At 44.2% G+C, this 25,038-nt stretch overlaps 1 protein-coding gene and 1 pseudogene across 3 annotated transcripts in view; one reads left to right on the top strand and one right to left on the bottom strand.

The window, feature by feature from the left end:
• Positions 1-1,462: 1,462 nt before the first annotated feature.
• On the bottom strand, positions 1,463-3,424 carry LOC147618712 (UDP-glycosyltransferase 85A7-like; annotated as a pseudogene).
• Positions 3,425-12,448: 9,024 nt separating this feature from the next.
• LOC147618711 (serine/threonine protein phosphatase 2A 55 kDa regulatory subunit B beta isoform-like) overlaps positions 12,449-25,038 on the top strand; it is a 55,104-nt gene continuing 42,514 nt past the window's right edge. For all 3 annotated transcript variants that reach the window (XM_086773745.1, XM_086773744.1, XM_086773743.1), the window contains exon 1: positions 12,449-13,790. In XM_086773745.1, coding sequence (XP_086629871.1) covers positions 13,673-13,790 — 118 coding nt within the window. In that variant the 5' untranslated portion in view covers positions 12,449-13,672. The remainder of the gene's footprint in view (positions 13,791-25,038) is intronic.

Below are 25,038 nucleotides of genomic sequence, written 5' to 3'. Positions count from 1 at the left end.
TCCAGCAGTCGAGCTACTTGAGTGTTCACATGTCCCATGCCATGCGGATTGCGATTGGCCAAATACCAGTTTTATCCCACCGCCTCTCGGAGTGGAGATAGGTAGAGCTGAACGCATCTTCAGAGCCAGGAAGCTCATACGGAGACCCAAAGAGGAGAGGATTTTCCGATTATGCCACACAAAGGTTGAGACGGAGGAGCATTACATATGTCGCTGCCCAGTATACTATGAGATCCGCGAGAGGTTTCACTGTCTATTTCGAGAGGGATTTGGTCCACTCTCTAGGATCATTGACTTCCAGGACCCCAGTGTTACCTTCTAGGCCTCTTCCTGCTTGAGCTTCGCAGACATAGGGACACCTTCTTGAGAGAGCTTCATCCCCAACCACCCCGCCCCCTCCCTTGCCAGCCAACCATCACCAGTTTCTTCCGGACCCAGGAGGTGGAGGACACCGATATAGTGGATCTTGTGGACCCTCCACGAGCTGTTCTCCGGACCTACCTCGCTCGAGAGGAGTTAACTCGAACCAAGCCTCTACAATCTAGCGTGCCCGACGCCCCCGGCCCCCCTGTTGGCCACACGATCACCTCATGAGCTCCAAATCCAGGACATGATGCACTGTATCTTCTCTCTCTCTCTCTCTCTCTCTCTCTCTCTCTCTCTCTCTCTCTCTCTCACACACACACACACACACACACACACACCCCTCATCTTTGCATGTGAGATCTATGTCTTGAACATCACTGCTTGATTCAAATGAATGAAATTTTTTGGGCAAATAGTATAAATATAAGCTTCATGGTTATTGTCAAGCTCTTTTGACCACCTACATAAGACCTTCTTACACGTACATGGCCTCCCTTAAAAATTCTCACTACATATATCAACCTTATGTTTGGTGTAATGCAAGTATTTGTCATCATGGATACTCTTGCTCACATCATGCACTAACATCATCCCATTAATATGTAGCTTGGTGGTGATGTCATTCTCCTTATATCAAAAGTGTTATGTTACATATTTGTTGGTGTGTATGGGATTTTCCTCATTACACGAGGCCTCCTTGGAACCATGATACAAAACAAAATCTCGTGGACTTGAAACAATCATACATAAAAGCCCTTTAATATCCATTCAATGGTTTTTCTTAAGTTGTTTCTAATCATCTATTGCTTTGCCATCATATGCCAAAACTAGTACACCTCTAAGTTTCTTTTGCATAATGTACATGTATTTTTCTATCCATTTTTTTAATAAATAGATAATTATATTTAATTGAAACAATATTAGTAATACTATATTACTTCTACCTTTTATCAAACACTGACTTGTGATGATGAAAGTTGAACCTTACATAGTAAAATAAATATGGAAAGGATGGAATCATAGTTACATACATGTGACGATTAATTTAAGTCTTATTCAAAACTCCTCTCATAACATCAATGTATTTTGACGGCAGCTATGTTTAGATTAATGTAGAGCTATAACCACTGTTGATACTGCCCTCGACCTGCTCACACAAGTATGAAATAAGACCTTTGTCCGAAAGCAAATGATGCCCTCCCTAAAGCTTCTTTAAATCTAGAGAGAATACCTAGGATGACTTTGATAAGAAGGGGACTGCCAATTCTTCTCTGGCATGCATATCCAAGAGCAGGCTATTACAGAGTCAGTAATCTTTCACATCTTATCAAGCTCGGTTCGCAAACTGTTCTTCTTCAACCTTGTGCACCGGGTGGATGGGGTGCCGGATCTTCAGAAGTGTCGCACGCATTGACTCACGTGCATAGGCAAGCTTCTCTGCCAGCTTCGCATGTGCCATTGGCATGTGCTCGCTCGAGTCGGCACAAAAATTGGCGATCTTCATAGCCAGGCTCGTTGCCTTGTTCTTCACCACCGCCACCGTAGGACCTCTACCATGCCTAGCGATATGAGAGAGTAATACAAAAATTGCTGTGGAATCAAAGAATAACTTTTCTGCTATATTTGGATAGCTATGTGGTCTTCTCTTGATGCTTGCTTAGGCTACTTAAGGTAAAAATGGGCATGAATCTCTTCAAAAAACAACTATGGGTGGAGTGCAAGCCTTTTCATATCGTGTACAAGTGCCTCAATATATCTATGGGATAATCCTTCTTCATGCATGGTTAGAGAGGCTCTTTTCTTCAGTTGCAGTGCCCTTAACTTTAACTCTTGCCCCACGTCCCCTGGCATGAGCTCCTTGACCGCTTTTTTCGCCACACCGCTCTTCACCATCCCACTTTCCTCTTCCAGCTCTAAGCCTATCTTCAACTCGTCGACCAGCAGCCTAGCTTTTAGCCTCTGTTCTAAAAGCTGTGGCCAACATATCATGGGCACACCTCCTATGGCAAGGTTCTCTGTTCTGGAATTCCACCCACAGTGAGTAAGAAAACCCCCCATTGCAGGGTGTGATAAAACATCCACTTGTGGTGCCCATGTGATTATAAGGCCCCTACCTCATGTCCTCTCGTCAAACACTTTCAGTCGGAGACTGAGCCCTCAGCTGCATTAGGACGTAAAATCCATAGAAACGCCTGCCCACTAGCATCCAAATCCTCATCAAGCACCCTCAACTGATCCACACCCATAGATGCTATGCTTCCAAAGGAGACATAGAGGACATAAGAAGGTAGCATGGTGTCTAACCACTTGAGACAGCTGATGTTGTTAGCCCAAAGGCCTAGTGTTCCTTTTGAATCAGAGGAAGCAAAGCCAAGCATGAGTAGAAAAGGGCCGATTGAGTAAACGGGAAGCTTCTTGAGATGCTTGCTTTCGAATCGTAGACGGTGTTGACGATGGCATTGACTGCTTCATGGATGTCATTCACTTGGGCCACTTCATGGATGTCATTCACTTGGGCCACTGCAAAGTCAGGTAAGGGTTGAATAGATTGGGACATATCAAGAGCACGGAGTGGTGGCAGTGTAGATGATGATGCTTGTATATCTAGTGTAGAAGACGAATCTGGGTATGTTGAATTGGGTGGCCGCTAGTCTGCAATGATGCAAGAGGCTTTCCGCGCAGCTAGCAACTTCCGCAAGAGGGGGTCCTTGACTTCTAGGCGCATGCTGTGCATGATAGCAAGGCGGCTGGCGCTGAGAGAGCAGAGAGGCGAGCAGCACGGGGGCCATTGCTGGAACTAGCTTGTTTAACCTTGGCCACCACAAGGATGCCTTTTATCTCCCAGCTCACCGATGACACACGCCTGCAAACCACCACGAGGTTTCACTTTCACCTTTGTGGCGGAGTCCTCTGCAGAGCGTATTGGCCAAGCAGCAGCATCGATGATCGTCTCACTCGAAGCCCTTTGATATCGTTTTTGTTGCTGCCGCCGTTGTTGGCTATTGATCCAATCCAGTCGCACTTTAAACCCACTAAGGGTGACCATCGCCCTTAGTGGGGGTTGCACAACCCCCCCCCCCTCTAACCAAACAACCTCTCTCACACAGACAACCGTCCTCTCTCTTTCTTTTTCTCTCACTCACACTAACAACTCCCCCTTCTCTCTCACACAGACAACTGCCCTCTCTCTCTCTCTCTCTCTCTCTCTCTCTCACATAAAATTTCCCTTCTCCCCAGCTTTCTCTCTCACGCGGACAATGCCCCCCCCCCCTCCTTTCCTCTCTCACGCGGACAACCAGTCTCTCTCTCTCTCTCTCTCTCCCCCCCTCTCTATCTTTGGAATGATTATGTTCTAGTGGGAATGCTATATTGTTTTTGTGACTTTAAGGCTTCTTGGCATGATGTCTTATTCATTTGTGACACATCTTGGTGTGTGACAACCATATTCAAGTGTACATTTGTTTGGGTGTCTCAAAACAACCTTGGGAAATATATATGACCCCAACTAATGATGGTACCCTAGTACAGTAATAACACCCCAACTAACACTAACATCCTAGTATAATAATAACACCCCAACTACTGATGATGACATCCTAGTATAGTAATAATAGTAGCATAAAAAAAACCTAATGTGAATGGCATGCCTTCACTCATGCGTCAATACTTACGCTCATTGTGATTGTAGGCAATTCTATTTTACATCACTATTATTTCTGAGGCTCCTTTGTGGCCACCCATTATGAGAACAAAACATTGTTGCTATCATTCAAAGGTAAATAACCTAATATTTCTAAGGTCTTTTACTAAAGTTCTTGAATGTTCCAATTGAATAATTATTGACTTAGCATTAATCACAAACGTTGATCCCTATCCAATTAATAAATATGTAATATTAGAAATTTAAAAAGTGTGGAAATAGAAATAACATTTTCTTTGGTAGGGGCTAGCTTATCGATAGAGCATTACTCCTTTGTGATATGGGTCATGTGAGTTAGAGCTTTTGGTTGCTTTCCTGTATATGCACATTGCAAACAAAAAGGGCCCATTCTTTCTCAGGGCTAGATCTAAAATTGAAAATCTTAAAAAAGGAAGAAACTACAAAGGCCTTAGAAGCTTATAATAGGACCTGAAATAGGTTACTAGTTAATTCTTTTACACCTTAGAGAAATCCCAACTGAGTTAGTCTAGTGGTCAAAGCTTGTGACTTGTAACCTCTAGGTTATGAGTTCAAGTCCCACTAGGCTCTCTCATGTTATAAAGGACACCTATGCTCGCTTGATGTGTTTGGTTGCTCGGGCTCTTGCCCCTTGAACACTCGAGTGACTCCTCCTCCTCGGGTGGTGGATCACCCGAGATAGGAGGATCCATACGAGACCCCTTCGCTGTTCCAACGCTCGACTCATCGCGGTGGTCATGGGGGATGCCTAATTCGTGGCTCTTGCCCGATGGTGCGTGGCCCTTGCCCGACCATGATAATTGGCTAATTGTTGGAAGGGGAAATCGGTTCCACCCACTTGAGTGGGCTCCGGATGTGTACGAAAAAAAACCCTTTAATCATGAATTTTGCAATATTATTAAAGGAAGCCAAGAACTAGAATTAAAAAAATAAATTTGTGAAGAGGTTTGTTTCAATATACACACCTTTTTTTGGGGAGTGGGCCCCCTTTTTTTTATAGCGATGTAATATGTCCCCCCACCAGCTCTAGCGCCACACTTTTACTACTAGTTACTTCCTCTCCGATCAACCACCCCATGATCCAATATATATATTTACTTGCTGCTCAGCCACTCTATGCTTCTTAGGGTTTTTGATCAATATCCCTTGCCAGCTCTTCAATCCCTGCCCATAGCCATTGTCAAGCCCTCTCTCTCTCTCTCTCTCTCTCTCTCTCTCTCTCTCTCTCTCTCTCTCTCTCTCTCTCGCACACACACACACACACACACTCATGCACGTAGTGATGATGCAAAGCCATGTTATCTCTCATGAAGTTCTCTCCCCTTTGCCCTAGCTACATGGAGCCCTGCATCACATTGATCAACAGCTTTACCATGCAGATTGGAGCTTAGGAACCCTAATGCTAATGCTCGTTGCCATTTTGGTTGCTTCCCTTCCCCTCTCCTATCTCTCTCTCTTTTCCTCTTTGTTCCCTCCCCTCTCTCTATCCCTTCCCCTCTCCAGTCTCTCTCTCTTTTCCTATTTGTTCCCTCCCTCTCTCTCTAATGCCTCTCTTCTCTTCCTCTTTGTTCCCTCCCTCTCTCTCCTTCTTCTCTCCAACGTTTCATTTTCAAAACCCTATTTTTATAAATTTATCTTTTGTTCTCTATTTATATCTACTTCTTTATTTATATCTCCTCTATTTATATCGTTTGCTTATTTGCTCTATTTATATCTCCTCTTCCTTTACTTATATCTTCTAGGACTCTTTCTTTCTTGTTCACTTTGTTTGCTTTGTCATGGTGTACAACGCAGATTGAAAAGGAATTTGGATAAGAGGTAAGCAACACTAATCGTAGAGGTTGCCATTGAGCATTACTTTCTGTTACAATAACTCGTCTCATACTCTTGTGCAGACATATACCCTCGTTGATGATGCTACCTTCATCTCACGAGCATAGTTGGAATAAACCATACACAAGCTTTCTCGCCTGATTATATCATTGATCCTTGTAATATGATGCACTGGGAAAGATGCCCAGATGGGACAGCATGGAGAGGTATGGTGAAAACATACAAGTGCTCCAAATTAAGGGTGTTACATTTTTTGTGGAATTAAGAGAAATGTTTCCTTTGCAGATAGATGTCACTGTGGATTTGAATTTTGGGATAGCCTGTTGTTGAAGAGTCGTGCAAAAGAAGGGTAAGTGATAGTAGAGCTTTGTGTATGATGTGGAGATTGTGCTATGGTAGCGTGCAAATTAGGCATGAACATTATTTGTATTGATCCCAAAGAGAACGTTGTTGAGGGTGTCTTTTGAGGAAAATTTTGCTTTACAACATAGTGCAATGACCATATTTGTTTGTGAATATTCAAGTGATTAGGTTTAACAATTGTTTATGATTATGTTATGTTCTTATTTTTCATATAAAAAAATAAAGAAATAGGCCGAGAGCAATGCATGTTGGGGATTTGTAATAACATATCAATGATAGTTTCAACAATGTTTGTGCTCAACATGTTGTATAAAGCATTAAAGATTTGACATTTTCTGTGTTGTGTGGATGAATACGGTTGTAGTGTTGAGTTTGTATACTCAGAGGATGTGTACATAAAACATGAGTTAAGTGTATTGTGATGAGAAATGAGAAGGAAATAGAGAGAGAGAGAGAGAGAGGATAAAGAGAGTGCACAAAGAGAAAGATAGAGACAGGTATAGAGAGTGAGAGGACATAGAGAGAGAGAGAGAGAGAGAGAGAGGGGGGGGGAGAGAGAGAGAGAGAGAGGGAGAGAGAGAGAGGGAGGATAGAGAGGTGTGCAAAGAGAAGGATAGAGGGAGCAAAGAGAAGGGCAAAAAGAGAGAGAGAGGAGACTATAGAGAGTGAGCAAAGAGATAGATAGAGAGAGAGGGAGGATAAAGAGAGTGAATGAAGAGATGGAGAGAGAGGGATGATAAAGAGAGTGAGTAAAGAGAAGGAGAGAGAGAGAGAGAGAGAGAGAGAGAGAGAGAGAGAGGATAGAGAGTAAAAAAAGAGAAGGATAGAGAGAGAGAGAGAGGAGGAGGATAAGAGGAAAGTGAAGGATAGAGAGAGAGAGAGAGGGATGGTAGATAGAGAGAGTGAGAGACAAATAGAGGGGGGAGAGAGAGAGAGAGAGAGAGAGAGAGAGGAAGGATAGAGAGTGAAAAAAGAGAAGGATATATATAGAGAGAGAGAGAGGAGGATAAGAGGAAAGAGAAGGATAGAGAGAGAGAGAGGGATGGTAGATAGAGAGAGTGAGAGACAAATAGAGGGGGAGAGAGAGAGAGAGGGGGGGGGATATTGAGACGAATGAGACAAGGGAGTGAGATAATAGCAACGGAAAGATGTGAGATGGTTGGACAGAGAAGAGGAGAGAAAAGAGACATATATATATATATATATATATATATATATATATATATATATATATATATATAGAGAGAGAGAGAGAGAGAGAGAGAGAGACGACTGAGACAAGGGTGAGTTAAGTGTACTGTGTTAAGAAATGAGAAGGAAATATATATATATATATATATATATATATATATATATATATATATATATATATATATATATATAGAGAGAGAGAGAGAGAGAGAGAGAGAGAGAGAGAGAGAGAGAGAGAGAGAGACAGCTATAGAGAGTGAGCGAAGACATAGATACATAGATAGATAAATAGAGAGAGAGAGAGAGAGAGAGAGAGAGAGAGAGAGAGAGAGAGAGAGCAAAGATAAGGATAGAGAGAGAGAGAGAGAGAGAGAGAGAGAGAGAGAGAGAGAGAGGGAGGATAGAGAGAGTGTGCAAAGAGAAGGATAGAGTGAAAAAGAGAAGGACAAAAAGAGAGAGAGGAGGCTATAGAGAGTGAGCAAATAGATGGATAGAGAGAGAGGGAGGATAAAGAGAGTGAACGAAGAGATGGAGAGAGAGGGAGGATAAAGAGAGTGAGCAAAGAGGAGGGAGGGAGAGAGAGAGAAAGAGAGAGAGAGAGAGAGAGGATAGAGAGTGAAAAAAGAGAAGGATAGAGAGAGAAAGAGAGAGGAGGATATAGAGAGTGAGCAAATAGATGGAGAGAGAGAGAGAGAGAGAGAGAGAGAGGAGGAGGAGGATAAGAGGAAAGAGAAGGATAGAGAGAGAGAGAGGAGGAGGAGGATGAGAGGAAAGAGAAGGATAGAGAGAGAGGGGGATGGTAGATAGAGAGAGTGAGCAAAGAGACAGATGGAGGGAGAGAGAGAGGATATTGAGATGAATGAGACAAGGGCGTGAGAGAATAGCAACGGAAAGATGTGAGATGGTTGGAGAGGGCAGAGGAGAGGAAAGAGACATATATAGAGAGAGGGGGGGATATTGAGACGAGTGAGACAAGGGAGAGAGAGAATAGAACGAAAAGATGTGAGATGGTTGGAGAGATCAGAGGTTATAGATAGAAAGAGAAAGGGAGGAGCAAGATAGAGAGCTTGAGCAAAGAGACAGAATAGAGAGATAGAAAGAGAGAGAGAGAGAGAGAGGGGAGAGTGAGACAAGGGAGAGAGAGAAAGAAGAGCAACAGAAAATTGTGAGATGGTTGGAGAGAGGAGAGGAGAGGAAGGGAATATGGTAATAGAGCAAGGTTGGTGGTGAGAGAGTGAGACAAGGGAGAGAGAGAAAGAAGAGCAACAGAAAATTGTGAGATGGTTAGAGAGAGGAGAGGAGAGGAAGGGAATATGGTAATAGAGCAAGGTTGGTGGTGAAGGGGTGGTGGAGGGGGCTGGGCTAGGCGGGGGGCTAGTGGGCTGGGCTGAGCTAGGCTGGTGGGAATAGTTAGAGAGAGAGTATTCAAGTAGAGAGAGAGGGCAACCAAGAAAAGCTCCCTCCGCTAAGCTCCCTCGGTGACCATCCGCCATCAAGCAATAAAAGAAATATGGTTTCGTCAGTTAGTTTAATCATTATGTTTGACCAATTCTCAATGGGGTCGAGTACTCCTTTGACGAAACCATATAAGAAATATGGTTTCGTCAGTTAGTTTAATCATTATATTTGACCAATTCTCAATGGGGTCGGGTACTCCTTTGGGCATGTGGGACAACTTGGTTGGTCCATTGTGGCTTTTCTTTTATCTAGCATAGGTTTAGGGTTGGGTTCTGCAAGATCAATTATAGATGAACAAGATGAAGTAGATTCTCCTTCTTGCCAGGTTTATCATTGGTTTGCACTTGTTTTTCTTTGACCTCCTTTGAGGTTGAAACTTTGTGTTGTGCTCCAGCAGCCAGGTGAGGGGTCTTTTGAGGTTGAGGCCTTGGTAACCTCCTTCGTAGCCTGTTTCTTTTATTTGGCTTGCACTCGTGTCATTGCATTCAAGGAAATGATAATATCTTGCCATCACGGAGACTCGACACATTCAAAGGTGTGTCTAACAAGCATTAGGGAGAATTCGGGCCCTAAATGGGCCAAATAAGGGAGTCAAGTCTCCCCCAAAAAGTGGAGTTTGTGACTAATCATGGGTCCATGATGAGAACATGGTAGAGGCCACCCTCTACTTTTGTAGGGAAATTGTTGGGGCTCCACCCTACTTTAGTGGGGACACCTCTCCTACAATAGTGGGGACATGTTACACGATACCCCCTACTTTAGTGCGGAAATGTTCGGGGTTGCCTCTCTTAAGTGCCTAACATATCATTTATCTTTTATCTTAAGAATTTTTAATATTTTTTGAGTCTCCCCCCCCCCCAAAAAAGAGAGGTTTCCCTCAAACATCTAGCTAAAAAACTACTCTCTTTTTTCAAATTAAGACTGTGTTCTACTATAGCCCTTGAACAGGCTGAGTAGGATATCCCCCTCCACTTCCAACAAGCATATGGAAGCACCAAACAATCAATTGAAGAGCTTCTAGTTGCTTTAGATAACCCAGCCTCACCATCCCCTTTAACTAAATCATAATTGTAAGAGGCACCTAACATACCTCACTAACCCTTGCCAAACTCTCAAGCCTTGCCGCATGAGCAAGAAACATGTAAAAAACCCTCATCAACTAGAGAGGGGTTCCTGCATAAGCATTGTGACCTTGATTCCACAAGAAAAGAGATGAGGGTAAATTTGGAAGAAAGAGATAAAGTAGAAGAAAGCATGAGTGTTGGGAGATACGAGGAAAGTAGCTACAAAGAAGATACGAGGAAAGCAATTAAAAAGAAGAAAGAACTTGTGCAGGAGCCTAAGAGTTGGAAAAAATATTTCAATCTTGGGTCCCCTAAAAAAAGGGATAGAGAGGATAATAAAAATGTCCAAGAAAGCAAGAAAAGAGAGTTGAAGAGAATGCAAATTGATTTGGTGCAAACACTGAAGAAAGCAACTAAAAGAAGAAAACAAAGTGTAGAGAACTAGTTGAAGAGAATGCAAATTGAGTCGGTGCAAACACCGATGAAAGCAACTAAAAGAAGAAAGCAAAGTGTATGAGTTCATGAGTTGCTAAAACTCCACATTTCAACAGCCATTATGTCCATGAGTTGCTGAAACTCAACATGCCAGGAGCCATTACATCCATGCTACATCCCCTTATAAAAGGGCTAAACATTAAGCCAAAGAAAATTAAATGTCAAATGAAGTAGCACTAGAGAAGGTGGAATGTCAAAGAAGCTGGACAAGTAGGAGGAAACTACATGAAGAAGTTGTCATATAAAGCTAAGAAGGATGGCAATTAAAGTGTTGTGCAATCATGCATCTTTAAGGAAATACACACCAAGGAAGGTGATTCTCATGATAGCCAACAAGAACCTCTCAAACCAAAGAGGAAGACACAAGAACCTGTCATCCATAAGGAGGAAACAAAAATGCAATTCAAGAGAACACAAAAACGTGCACCATAACCTCATCACCAAACACATCTTTGGATTGGGGCCATGGTGGGTGCAAGCTTGGTCCATGGTACAACCCATCAATTGGATTCCCTTCTAATGTGCAACCACGGTGACAACAACTAAACAAAAATTGCATCCCTTCCATGTTTAGGCTTCTTCTTTGACTACAACAACCATAGCACCGATGACCACTGCACCGTAAGGCTTTATTGACCACCCGATATCATACATTCACCTTGGAAGGAGTCATTGATATATTCATCAAGAATTTGCATGTATAGTGGGAATATAATTATGGAAAGGGAGTTCAATGGCTATGTAAGAAAAAAGCACAATGTGAGAGGAAGGCAATTCAAAGAACACAAATAAAGGAGGCGAGAGCATTAAAGAATTGACCTTGAAAAAGTGCCAACAAGAAGAGCTTCAAGAAGATTTTGACAAAGAATTGGCTAATGTAAAGAGTAACTATACTTGTTGCTTCACCATCACACCAAGCTAGGTTACACATCTACACACATTGGGACACTATAGATAGATGTTGGATACTTTTCTTGGGAGTGCCAATGGAAAGAAGAAGAATGATATGCATTGCCTTAGTTAGAGTAGATATGAAAACCACAAAGATGTTAGGCTTGAGCATATTAAATACTTTCCTAGAAAATGAAGAAGAATGATATGCGTTGCCTTGGTTAGAGTAGTTACACAAACCACAAAGATGAAGTTCTACATTTTTAACATTATGTGGGTTACCACACACACTATGATGTTAGCACACAAGTTTTGTGCCACCCCTTTTCTCGTGAATATCAAAGTTGTTCACAAGCAGAGCCACTAGTAAAAATTATCAAGGCATTGGTGCTAGGGGCTATACACTTACTAATGGTTGTTGAGTGTTACCAAGGAAGGTGAATGTGTGGGCTTGAGGGTATCGAGCCTAAGTTCACACAATGTCACTTGACATGTACACCTCTAATATTTAAAGAGGCCAAAGTAGTTGTTTATCCTATTCATATTTAAGTAGAAACTTCATTGGCTATTGATAACCCCTTGGTAATAACTAAGTTACAAATGTTGCATAAGTTAAAGTAATCTAGCATTTCTATTTGATTTCCAACCACATGGAGGATGAGCCAACAATGCCATGATATATGGAGAGTCTCGTTTGCACAAGTCACTTAAAGATAATCTAGCATTTCTATTTAATTGATAACCACATGGATGATGAGCTAAAATGTGCCCTGATGTATGGAGAGTCTTGCTGCCTATGCACGCACACAAAAATGTTGAATGCAATCCCTCCCTAGGTCCAAAACTTTGTCCTCGACGACCAGGTGCTCTGGTCACAAAAATTCACCAACATAAGCAAACAAACCTTAATCTAAACAACAAGTATAGCGGCATCCATTTGTAGGCAAATGTAGCAACTCAAGCAAAGTAATGCCTCCTATTGATAAGATATCCAAAAGCAAACAGGGAACAAGTCCAAAAAAAGAGCAAACATGTGGCGACACAGTATGGACATCTCATGGTGTCTCTCAAGTAGCAAAAACCGACATCTTGTATACATGGGCAAGTCAAATGAAACAATATCCTCCGTCCAAGGCTTCTCCTTCTCTCTACCTCAACAAAGCCACCTAGACTTCTCCAAGTTCCATTGATATCCTCTTCAAGGATCAAGGGAAAGAGCCCATCTAGCGTCAATTCTTGAGTGTGTGTCTGCCCAACGGTAGCACCCACACCTCTCAGGCTTTCCGAAGCTCACCATGGGCGAAATCATCTCCCATAGTTTTTGACTTTCACTGTTCTAAATGTTCTAAAGATTCTCTCGAATCCAGGCGTATCAAAAGCCCCGCTTAACCGACGTTATCGTCTCCATTTTCATCATTATCATCACCAGCCCCATCAGCGCAAGCATCAGCAAAAACAAAGCAAGCAAGCAGGGGCAGAGAGAGAAGCTCCAGTGAGATCAAGCGCCAGGGCTGCAGGTGTTGTAGCAGGAGGAGGAGGAGGTTGAGGGAGCTTAAAGAGGGTACAGGCTTTTTGCGCCTTCCATCGCATCATTCTCCCCATCCCCATCTCTGTCCCTCACCTTCCTTTTCTCTCTTTTTTCCATTGCTTTGCCCATTATAACAAAAAGGGGAAAAAAGCAGGCGCTAGCATAAGCACCATCATCATCAGCTCTGTGCGGTGTCCTCCCGGAAAGAAACCGAAGCTCATCACCGTGCTAATAACAGCCTCCGTCCATGGCCGTTGACAGCTACCACTTCGGCTTGTGCTCCTTTTTTCAGCTTTGAATAATAGCGAGTTTTTATTTGTATTGCTTTTCTGCCTTTGGGTTCTATTTTCTGTGTCCCGCTTAAACCCTAATTTTTGCTCTCTTTTACTTTTGTGCTTTTTGGGTTTTCTTTATCCTCCCATTTGTGCATCTGGGTCTTGTTGCCATCACCCAGATTCGCTTGTTCAGCCTACAATCTGGGTCTTGTTGTCATCACCCAGATTTGCTTGTTAAGCCTACAATCTGGCCTATTTACACAGTAAATTTGGTTAGATTCCATTGGATTCTCATAGGGGTTTCAGCTTTATCAAGCGATTGAATTCAATGTAGTGCAGCTACACTACTTCAGTTCAATTATGCCACAGCAAAGTCCCATTTACAAGAGCTCAGAAGAAGTCTGGTTATGGAAGATGGAGTGCCCAGATGAAGAACCTATGATTTGCTTCAGTCAGGTTTCTTGTTTGCAAACAATAGGAGAAGTTTCTTGGCTGTAAAAATTGCTATTAGCAGGGTTAAAAGGCAGTGATGATCTCCGGGGGAGGAACTGGCGGGGTGCCTTCAGTGGGGCCTGCACCACGAGCTCTGGAATGGAAGTTTTCACAAGTTTTTGGTGAGCGCGCAGCAGGAGAGGAAGCTCAAGAAGGTAAGCAAATTTTATTCCTAAATCATGCGTTCATATTCAATAAATTTTAGATCTTATGTGTTCTTCTACGCTAAATATAAACAAATAAATGAATAAATATAAATATAAATGTGTAAATATAAATACAAATAAATATACATTCATAACACACACACACACACACACACACACACACATGAACCTAATTTTTTTCCTGGTTACAGATTTTTAGATGGATGATCAGACCTAGTCTTCATGCTTATGTCTGCCCGCCGTGGGGCAAGAATTTGATTGCATTACTGCCTTTAGAAAGATCCAGACAATTCACCCTATTGAAGGGTAATACCAGTAGGAATCCCGTTGTCATTATATAAACTGCAAGCTCTAGTCTATCCTGAGTGTGTAGAGACTGCAACTTTCTTGCTGCAGTTATATAGTTTTAGATGGATGAAACATGATAAAGTCATAAATCAGACCTAGTCTTAAAAAAACCCTCATGCTTATGTCTGCCAACCGTGGGGCAAGAATTGATTGCATTACTGCCTTTAGAAAGATCCAGACAATTCACCCTAGCGAAGGGTAATACCAGTAGGAGCGAGCTCTAGTCTATCCCGAGTGTGCAGAGACTTGCTGGAGTTCCATTGCCATGTATGCCAGCCAGCTTGCCCCTTCCCCACTGCCGTGCATGCCAGCCATCTAGCTTTACACCCTTTTCCTATTGCTGTGTATGCCTGTACACATTTTTGTTTATACCCTTCTTTATTATATCAGTGGACAAGAGGAGTAAATGTGCTACTTTTTGAGTTGTCTAATCTTTCTAAGAAGGAATTTGTTGTATATTGATGGTTGCCCCGGACACGAAATGAGATCTTAGGCAAACTGTCGAGGACTTACCTTAGGCACCGTTGTCTGGGCTGCTTGTGCTAGCGAGATCTAGAAGTTTATCAGCAGCCCTCTGTTGCTGTCCTATGCAGGCTGTGCATGGCTCTTGCGGCTTGCCTAGCCTCCTGTCATATGCATATATAGCCCTTCTTGGCTAGTTCTACTTGGCAGACCTGCCAGGCATGCCTGGTATTTATGGAGCTTGTAGGCTATGGCTCAAGATGCTTCATTCAAGTCTTTTGCTGCTTCTGCCTTGTGTTCTTACTGGTGAGGTGTTTCATACTTGCGAACTGAAGCTGATCTCTTGTGCAATAAAAGTCTGCTCTATGTAAACTTCTTATGGCCTACTGAATACATGCCTTTAAGCTTGCACTACAGAACCGTAGCCTTTTTGAGTCCATAGTTGTCAATAAGCTTTGTGACATGGAAAACTAGATGCATATTGAAGTGAGGCTGCAACTGATGAGGATGAACGATGAACATTTGATGGCAAGTTGTGTGTCATGTGTACACATCAAAATGGTGCCACATGGACATATCTTCTAGTATGTATGCTCTTATGTGTGTGTGTGTGTGTGTGTGTGTGTGGGAGCATATGTTGATACCAAGTTCTACACCCACTATTGGGCATTGATGACGTTAGTGGGGATGTCGTAGTGTCTAGTCCATACTATGCATGATGGAGTTGATGGTTTATTGTATTGTGGATGACTACTAGGAGGTTATTATAAGGTGAATTTGGGCATGGATTCATCTAGCTATATCTTTATGCTATAGTGGACATGCAAATTTCACATTGTGAAGTTTTTGTCCAAGGTGCTGCGAGTTGATATTGTGTTAATTCTTTCTGTCTTTAGTGGTGGATATGCCTTATCAACTACCTTTTTGTTGTAATAATTCTTTCTATTTGTTATGACCTTAGTGCTAGGCTTCATTATCGTTGAGTTTGTCTTGCATCTCTAGAGCTCTGATTGAAACTCAGTACACAGACCTTATCACCATTTGCCAATTTGGTCACCCATTTGGTCCATCTCCATTTTGGTGCCACTTCTATGGGAATGTCACTCCATAGAGCGGTCAGATTTGTGTCATGTTCACATGAAGCCAGGCTGGTGTCTCATTTGAAAGGGCCAATTATTTTGTGTCACATGGACAGAAACCAGTTTCGTGCCACCTGTGTGACTAGGATCGTGCCATATGGACGGGAGCATGTATCGTGCCACCCGTGTATCACCAGGACGGTATCTTGTCCATGGGATTGTCACTCCATGGAAGGACTCATGTTTGTATCGCATCTTGTCTATGGGACTATTACTCCATAGGAAGGCCAGGGTTTTCACATTCTGTCGCACCAGTTTTGTGCCCGACTAGAATGTTTTGTGCAAGTTTCATGAAAGGGAGATTTTGTCCATTGCATGTGCATGTGCATGTGCATGTGCATTCATCTTTGTATGCCGGATTTGTTTTCACGTGATTTATTTTCGTGTGACTGCCTGTTATGTTGTGCCAGTGCACTGGATGGGGACGCCCTCTAGTGTACCGTGGGTGTGCTTGTCTTTTGATATATTTTTATTGCATGTGAATAGGTGGTAAGTTTGACATATTCATTTATTTTAAATGTTATCATTCTAACCTTTGTATTTATAAGGCTATGTGTTCACACTCATTAAAGCTATTAACCATAGGTACTAATAAGTGTGGGTGCCCACAAATCATTTAAAGAAAGTCGTGTACTTGTCATGTAAATGAACTACACGCAAGGAGGTTGGGGGAAGGCCACATAATGAGTGAAGGTGTGGAGGAAAGGTGGCAGCTACCTTCGCCTAGTGCACTCTTTCTCTCTCTTCGAAGGTAGCCAGCAACAAACCCGATTGCACTCTTTGTCTCTTTTCGAAGGTGGCCAGTAGCAAGCCCGACTGTACTCTTTCTCTCTCTTCGAAGGTGCTGTAGTAAACCCGATTGCACTCTTTCTCTCTCTTCGAAGGATTGCAGCAAAAGAGCCGACTGTATCCTTCTCTCTCTTCAAAGGAGCTGCAGCTAGGACCCGACAACACTAGCTCTCTCTCTCTCTCTCTCTCTCTTTCTCAACCCTTGTGTAACAGGGATTACAGCTCCGTACATCATGTATTTGTCCTATGTGAATTGAACCAGCCTGTAGCCTGCACCATACAACTTCACATGGAAATGACAAATAATTCATTCATGCTATAAAAATCCAGGTTTTCTCCTCTTTTATCTAATAAGATTTTATATAAATCAAATATCTTTATTTAGTTTTGTAGAATTTCTTTTACAAATGTTTCTTCTCTCTCTCACTTTGGGAGTCTATGAGAACCAATTGTCCCTGTGTTTGCCTTGATCATGCTCTTAAGTTTTGAGAGCCAGTGAAGGTCAGTAGGCTTGAGAATTTGGGAGCAATGCTTCATTTGGAGAACCAGGTTTTCTTCTCCCCGTGGTGAATCACCTTGCTAGGTGTTAGTATGGGCGTGCCTGTTGGTGCACGGTCCCGGAAGACCAGTGTAGTGCGGGTGCCTAGCCCAGTAAAGGTGGGAGACTCCTATGACACGGTCTTCATCAACAAATGGTTTGACACCGACAACATCTACAATATTTGATTCATTTGTATTCACTCCATGAATTGAGAAGTCTGGCTTACGAGCCCTTGAAACTTGTAATCATCAAATACTCCAAGAAATACATATTGTATTGGGGGGGGGGGGTTTCGGCCCTTTCCGGCCCCAGTGGTGGTGTCAAGTTGTGTCTTGTTATTTTCAGATCTTGTGGATGATTGTGTTGTACAATAATTGTCAAGTTTAAGTGATCTAAATTTGTGCATTTGTTTTCTGATTGTGATTGGTCTCCAGTGAGGAGCAGTTCACCTTTGTATGAATGTATGCTGTGTGTGTGTGCGCGCGCGCGTGGGGTGTGTGTGTGCGTGCATATATTGATACTAAGTTCTACACCCACTATTGGGCAATGATGACGTTAGTGGGGATGTCATAGTATCTAGTCCATACTATGCATGATGGAGTTGATGGTTTATTGTCTTGTGGATGACTACCATGAGTTTATAAATTGCACTTTCTGGTAAGGTAAATTTGGGCATGTTCTTGGATTCATCTAGGTGTATATATCTTCTAGTTGTAGCCATAATCTGGGCGTAATCGCTGTGTTGCATGTATGTCCGTGCATCGCTCATGTACACATGACGACAACCATTTTGAGCTTCTCGGTGAGCTTGGGCACGGTTAACCCTCATACCAATGGGTGAATACACATCTCATTTTGAGCACGCAGGCTCGAGTACGGTTACCCTCATAAGCTGGGGGTGAAAATAAAAAATTACAAAGCTCTTTTGTGTGTGAACATGTTCTCTACAGAATCCGGATTCATGAAGCAAATGTGCCATGTGAAAGCATGTGAACAAGTAATGAAATGCTTACAAGAATATGTGTGCATGTGAAACCACCCTTAAAACTTTAAGAAGATGTTTATTTGGTAGGTGAGCCTTTTTAGAAAAAAAATAAAATTGAGTCTTCTCTCAACTTGTCAACGTTGCACTTGCAACTTTTTCTGCAACGCGCCACGATGCATTTCTTCGCAAACTGGCATCATGTTAGATTGAGCCGTTCATCATTAACATCTTCTCTACCTCGCTATCTTAGGTACAACAAACCCAACACAAACTTTACTCTGCATAACACATCCCACGTGGTTCGTCTTCTTCTTGGTGTTGTAATTGCCGCCTACCTCTCTTCACTGGGTGTTTTGTTTTTGATGTTTGTTGCTTGCTACTGCTTGTTGGCTGCCGTCGTTCTCTCATGCTTTACGATGGCCAATTGAATTGCCTAGCGACGGACCTACCTTTGCTTGTCAATATTGCTTTGTTTATAGCCTTCGCTTCACACCAATCCAAGCCATAATGGCTTCAATCTCTTTATCGGCATTCTCTCTGTTCTCTTCACCTTGTGGATGATGGTGTTGATGCAGGTGAGCGTCTCCACCTAAAAGCCAAAGACCTCCACTTCAGCTTGCTTTTTTAGAGCTCTCTGCCTTGCTCGTTCTCTTTCAGCCAGGACCTCTTCTTTTTCGCTTTGCTTCTTCAATATTCTATTGTTGTGGCTTCTCTTGGTCGCCATTCTACTGCTAACTGCGTTGCCAGGTTGCCTTCCCCGTCATGAACTTGCTTGTGCTTTAGCTCATCATAATGTTTGCTATTGAGGGCCCCTTCTTGCTACACCCACCATCGGTTCTCTAAAGCCGTCTCACTATGCTTACTATTCTGGGCGGTTTTAACTCCTTACTATTCTGGGCGGTTTTAACTCCTTGCTATTTGCTCAACGCTCTTCCTTGACTGTAGTTTGCAGCTCTTATTGACTGCACTTCTTTGCCTCTTGAACCCCTTGCATGAGGTTCACATTGACCACTAACATGGCCACAATGAGTTCCTAATTGAGCTCCACAATGCATGCTATCTTGCATGCTCCTTCAAGGGTTCTCTTCCATAGGTTTCTTGTAAGAAATCTAAGGTGCTAATGTTGTGAAAGCCCTTGTGACTTCCACCATCATCATGCCCATCATTATGAGCAAACCAAATGAGCTTTTCCATTATGACATGCTCCATATGAGCTGCAAAATCAGCCCATTACAACTTGCCGATTCGGAGATCGACAAGCATGCACCTTCCAGCATGCTCCTTGCCACAATGCAAGGCTTGTAGGATTGATTAATCCCACCACATAGCAAAACCTTCTCACATAGAGCATTCTACACCAAAAATCTGATGCAAAAACTTCACAAAATACCTTCTTGAGACATTTGTCTCCTTGGTAGCTTCCTTGTTGACACCGAAGACTCCATAGCTTTCATACTTGCTGAAATCTCCATTTTTAGCTTCCATGATGATGAGCAGGCTCTCCATGTTGCAAAACTCCCATTTGCAACACTCTTGGGCAGCTTCTTTTCAAGCTCCTTGTTACAAATCTCCTCTCAAACTTAAGAATGGCGGCTCCAAATCTCTCTCAAATCCTCACAGATGCAAATTCAAATGATAATATGAGTGTGCTAATTCTTTTTCATAATAAATTGAAAATCTTGCTCAATCAAAGAACTCATAACCAAGAAAAACTATATATAGATATTTACCATGACCAAGATCCCACCCAAGCTCTGATACCATGTTAAACAATCCTAAAATGGGATTGATCATGGTGATAGACATTGATTAAGCTGTTAGAAGTCATCTCCTGTCTATTTGTATACACCAGGGCCTCTGTTGTGGGTGTGCCCGCCCGTATATCATTTTTCCACACTCCCCGTATTTTTTCCCTATTTTTCCCATTTTTTTCTAGTGGCTGGAGGGCTGCCAGTTGATGCCAGGAGCACTCTGAAGCTGGCCGACTGCATCTGTATCAGTCGTGGGCTGTCTGAGTGCTGGCCGACTTGTACTGTCCAGGCGTGGGGCATCAGATGCTGGCCGATTGCTATATTCAGCAGTCGTGGGAGTTTTGCTCAGTCGTGGGCCCTTTCCAGTGCTGACCGACTGTCCTCATGGGCTTGTATATATTGCCCCCCATCCTCCTCCACTTTCTCATTCAGTATCTTCGGGATCTTGTGTATAGAGAAGAGTTTACACACATCTCTCTGTGTTTCTTGTGCTGATTATTTTCTGCAGTCTACTTGCTCTTGTCTACCCAAGTTTGGATATCATTTCCGCTGCATATTCTGACATGGTATGAGAGCCCTAGGCTCTAGGAGATCTTGGGCGTTTTTCTGAGCAAGAGGGGGAGCAACAGGTTGCTGATCGGTGGACTGTTTCGGGCTGAACGGGAAGTGAAGGTGCAAGAGGAAGGCGGGTAGAGGGGCTGGACAGCCACTTGCATATTTTCTGATTTTCAGATTTTTCCCACCCACCCACCCACCCTTTCAGGTTACTCTCCGAGATGGCGGATTTACTCGAGATGGCTGAGAAGCACGTGAAGATTCCGACTCTCCCCACGTTCCCAGTGAATCGGCAGTTGGACGGGTCCAATTATGGCATCTGGAAGGTCATGATGGAGTCAGTTCTGGAGTCATATGATCTTGCTGATTTTATTATCAAAGGGGTGCCAAGGCCGGAAGCTGAGGAAGGGGAGTTATTATCGACGAGGAAGGACCGAGAGGCACAGGCACAAATGTGGGACCGTGTCAACGCCAGGGTCCGGTCGTTTATATTCCTCAATTGCACACCACAGGTGATCAACCATGTGAAGCACATGACGCTGGCGAGAGGCATATGGGAGCACTTGGCTTCTTTGTACAACAGGGTGTCACCCATGAAGCGGATATCCTTGGAAGTGCAGATGCGGGTTATGAACCCTGCAAAGTCTTCGACGATGCGGGAACACATTAACAAGCTGCAGGCCCTTCAGCAGGAAGTCCTTCAAGCTGGGAAAGAGATATCGTCCGAAGATATGGCCATTACGTTACTTTCCCACTTGCCTGGTCAGTATTCCGCTTTCTATTCCTCGTTGATCACTAGTGGCAGGCTCAGCACCATTACTTGGGAGGAGCTTGTGCCAATGGTCCTGGACCAGGAGGAACGTTTCACGAACCCTCCTCACGGCGGAGGTTCGGAGGCCTTAACTGGCCAACGGTCGAAAGGCCGTAATACCAACAAGGGCAAAGGGAAGGCTTCACCAGATAAGTCTTCCGAGAAGAAGCCTGATCCAGAATGAGAGAAGCTGAAGGCCGACAGATCGTGTAATGATTGTGGCGAGAAAGGCCACTACTGGAGGAAGTGCCCTAAGTGGACAGGGAAGAGTGCTGATTCATCAGCCTCAGCTGCGAAGACTCCGGCATTTGTGCACTTGGAGATGGTGGACTCCGATGATTCATCGTCTTCGAGCGAGGAGGCGGTTGGCTTCACCGCAAAGGATACTCGGGAATGGATTCTCGACAGCGGTGCTTCCAGGCACATGACTCCATCCCGTGACTTCTTCCTGGATCTGAAACGGCAGTCAGGTCGTATCTTTATTGGCGATAACTCCACTATTCCGATTCATAGTGAGGGCCGGATGGAGATCATTCCCGACGGCAAGGGGGGCAAGCATGCTTCCCGTGTTCTTTATGTCCCTGCTCTGGGCTTTCATCTTTTGTCAGTGCATGAGGTATGCAAGACTGGCTTTCGGGTGGAATTTGAGGAGCATTCAGTTGCTCTAAGGGACCGTGAGACAGGCAAAGTTGTTTGGGAAGGCGGTGTGGAGAACGACATCTACAAGCTCTTTGCACTCTCCTCACTGACAGGCTCTCAGGTCGGAGATTTGTGGCACTTTCGTTTTGGCCACTTAAATGTGGATGCTTTGCGGCGCGCCTTCCGGGACCAGATGGTGGTTGGCTTGCCAGATGTTGGTAGTAGGCAAGGACGCTGCAGTTCTTGCATACGTGGTAAGCAGCACAGGGAATCCTTTCCGAAGCAGGCTTCCAGGCGGGCTTCGAAACCTTTGGAGTTGATTCACACTGACTTGTGTGGACCACAGCAGATACCATCCTTGGGAGGATCTCTCTACTTCATGCTGCTTGTTGATGATTGTACCAGATTCACGTGGGTCTACTTTCTTTCACAGAAGGACCAGGCTTTTGCTCGGTTCAAGGATTGGCACGTGATGGTGGAGAAAGAGTCTGGATTTCAGGTCAAGACTCTCAGGGCTGACAAAGGAGGGGAATTCTCCTCGACTGTATTCTTTCGGTTTTGTGCAGATCATGGCATCAAGAGGGAATTGGCCAATACCGGATCGCCTTCGGAGAATGGAGTTGTTGAACGTAAGAACAGGACTGTGGTGGAGATGGCGAGGACTATGCTGGAGCATCGTGATCTTCCTCGTCCACTTTGGGGTGAGGCTGTGGCAACAGCTGTCCATACCATTAACCGCTCTCCAACGACTTCTGTACCCCATATGACTCCATTTGAGGCATATTTTGGCAGGAAACCCGATGTCTCGCACTTCCGTGTCTTTGGGAGTGACGCGTATGTACATATTCCGAAGAAGCAGAGGGGGAAGCTTGACTCCAAGTCCCGCAAGCTGGTATTTGTGGGGTATAACTCTCTTTCCAAGGGATACAGGTTGTATGATCCAGAGAGGAACGAGATTGTTGTCAGCCGGGATGTGGTCTTTGACGAGCATGTTCCAGCATCCACTGTCGAGGAGCCGCCACTTCTTGGAGATCCAGAGTCTGATGATGATTCCCAGTCTACCACTCCAGTTGATCCACCTCAGTCATCACAGGAGGTTGAGCCCGCAGCTGGAGTTGAGCCCCCGCGAACACAGGAGGCTCCACGATCTGTTCGAGTACCTAGGTGGTTGATGGACACCCTTCGGGAGTCAGGTGTCACGGAGCTACCCTCCGAGGACGGCCCTCGAAGATCACATCGAGTTCGAGATAAAAGCAACACGGCGGAGCTTCTTCAGGTGAACTATGCTCTTATGTCTCGTATCATGCGGGATAAAGAGCCCACTTCCGTAAAGGAAGCCCTTTCACAGGATACTTGGAGGGAAGCCATGCAGGTGGAACTTGACGCCATCGAGAAGAACAACACTTGGGAGTTGGTACCGAGGCCGTCGAAGCCGTCAGTCATTGGTGTCAAATGGGTCTTTAAGACCAAGTACGCGGCTGATGGGTCGGTGGACAAACACAAAGCCAGGCTCGTGGCTAAGGGTTATGCTCAGCGGGGCCAGGCATCGACTACGAGGATACCTTTGCACCGACAGCGTGGATGACCACGATTCGGACCGTTCTTGCCCTTGCTTCTTCTCAGAGGTGGCCCGTGTACCAGATGGATGTAAAATCGGCGTTCCTTAATGGTGACCTGCAGGAGGAGGTGTACGTTGAGCAGCCTCCAGGCTTTATTGTTCCAGGATCGGAAGGGATGGTTTACAGGTTACGTAAGGCCTTCTATGGTCTTAAGCAGGCTCCGCGGGCTTGGAATCAGAAGATTGATTCCTAGAGATCGGTTGCAGATCCGAACCTGTATCTCTTTCGGGAACGCGGCATGGTCACACTCATCATCCTTTATGTGGATGATCTCATTCTCACCGGCAGTCATGTGGAGCACATTGGAGTGACGAAGGCTGCCTTGTCAAAGGAGTTTGAGATGACCGACTTAGGCTTACTCCACTTCTTCTTGGGATTGGAGATCTGGCAGACCCAGAGGGGGTTTTTCGTCTCTCAACAGCGGTATGTTCATGAGTTGCTTGAGGCCTTTGGGATGGAGAACTGCAAGCCTATTACTTCGCCGATGGACCCGAACACAAAGTTAACCGTTACAGATCCTTGTGAGCCAGTTGATGCCTCGCAGTACCGGAAGCTGGTTGGTTCATTGATCTGGTTGCTGAACACCAGATTGGACTTGAGCTTCTCCGTGGGGCTGTTGAGCTCTTTTATGCAGACGCCATTGAAGACTCATTGGGACGCAGGATTGAGGATCTTGCGGTATCTGCAGAGTACGAAGGATCTGGGACTCTTTTACACAGGAGGGAATGGAGTCAAGCTCCAAGGTTGGAGTGACTCAGATTGGGGAGGAGATCCAGACACGAGGAGATCTACTTCAGGATACACTTTTACCCTCGGCTCAGGAGCGGTTTCATGGAGCAGCAAGAAGCAGCCAACTATTGCCCTTTCTTCGACAGAGGCAGAGTATCGGGCTGCTTGTGGTGCTGCTTGTGAGGTTGTATGGCTGAAGGTAGTAGTCCCACACACATAGTGGATGGTTTAATTGCATTTGGGAAGAATCCTAAACGTTTCCACTATTCACAAGAAAGAGGCGATGAGAGAGATTGAATCTAGTGCTTTGAAGATATGTCCTCTACAACGACTGACACTATGACGACGACTCCCCGGTAGTGACCTCTACACCATCACAATTTGTGATGACACAAGAGGAGTATGATCAAAAAGTAGCAGAGGCCGTGGCAAAGGCCTTGGCCCATGATCATGGGCATGACCATTTCGGAGTTTGTGTATGGCTGTAGTGACGTTAGCGACAATGAAAAGAGTTGAAGAGGTGGGGTGAGGGTTGTGTGTGTTGACATCTATGTCACAGGCAGTGTTGTGTAAACACCGTAGGATAGCCGTGACACTTTTTACTCTCCTTAGGAGGGGTTTTTCTCCTCGTGCACAGGAACACACCCTAAGCCGCTTAGTGTGTGTTACCTTTTCATGTTATTGTACTTTCATTTTGGTACACTCAACATTATTGAGTAACGTGTCTCCTCCACTCTCAAGCTAAGATGACTCTGTACTTGCTCCTTAGTGTGTGTGTGTGTTGCTGCAGCTCCCCTCTCTACCCCATATTTGGTATAAGGGTAGAGGCTTGGGATTCAAGGTCCTTTTTAGTAGTTTGTGGGCAAAA

Source organism: Cibotium barometz, chromosome 34 (assembly GCF_041138505.1).
Source record: "Cibotium barometz isolate CiBa-2024 chromosome 34, ASM4113850v1, whole genome shotgun sequence".
In the NCBI taxonomy this organism is placed as follows: Eukaryota; Viridiplantae; Streptophyta; class Polypodiopsida; order Cyatheales; family Cibotiaceae; genus Cibotium; species Cibotium barometz.
Note: the sequence above shows the minus strand (reverse complement) of the source record. Positions and strands in the feature narration are given on the sequence as shown.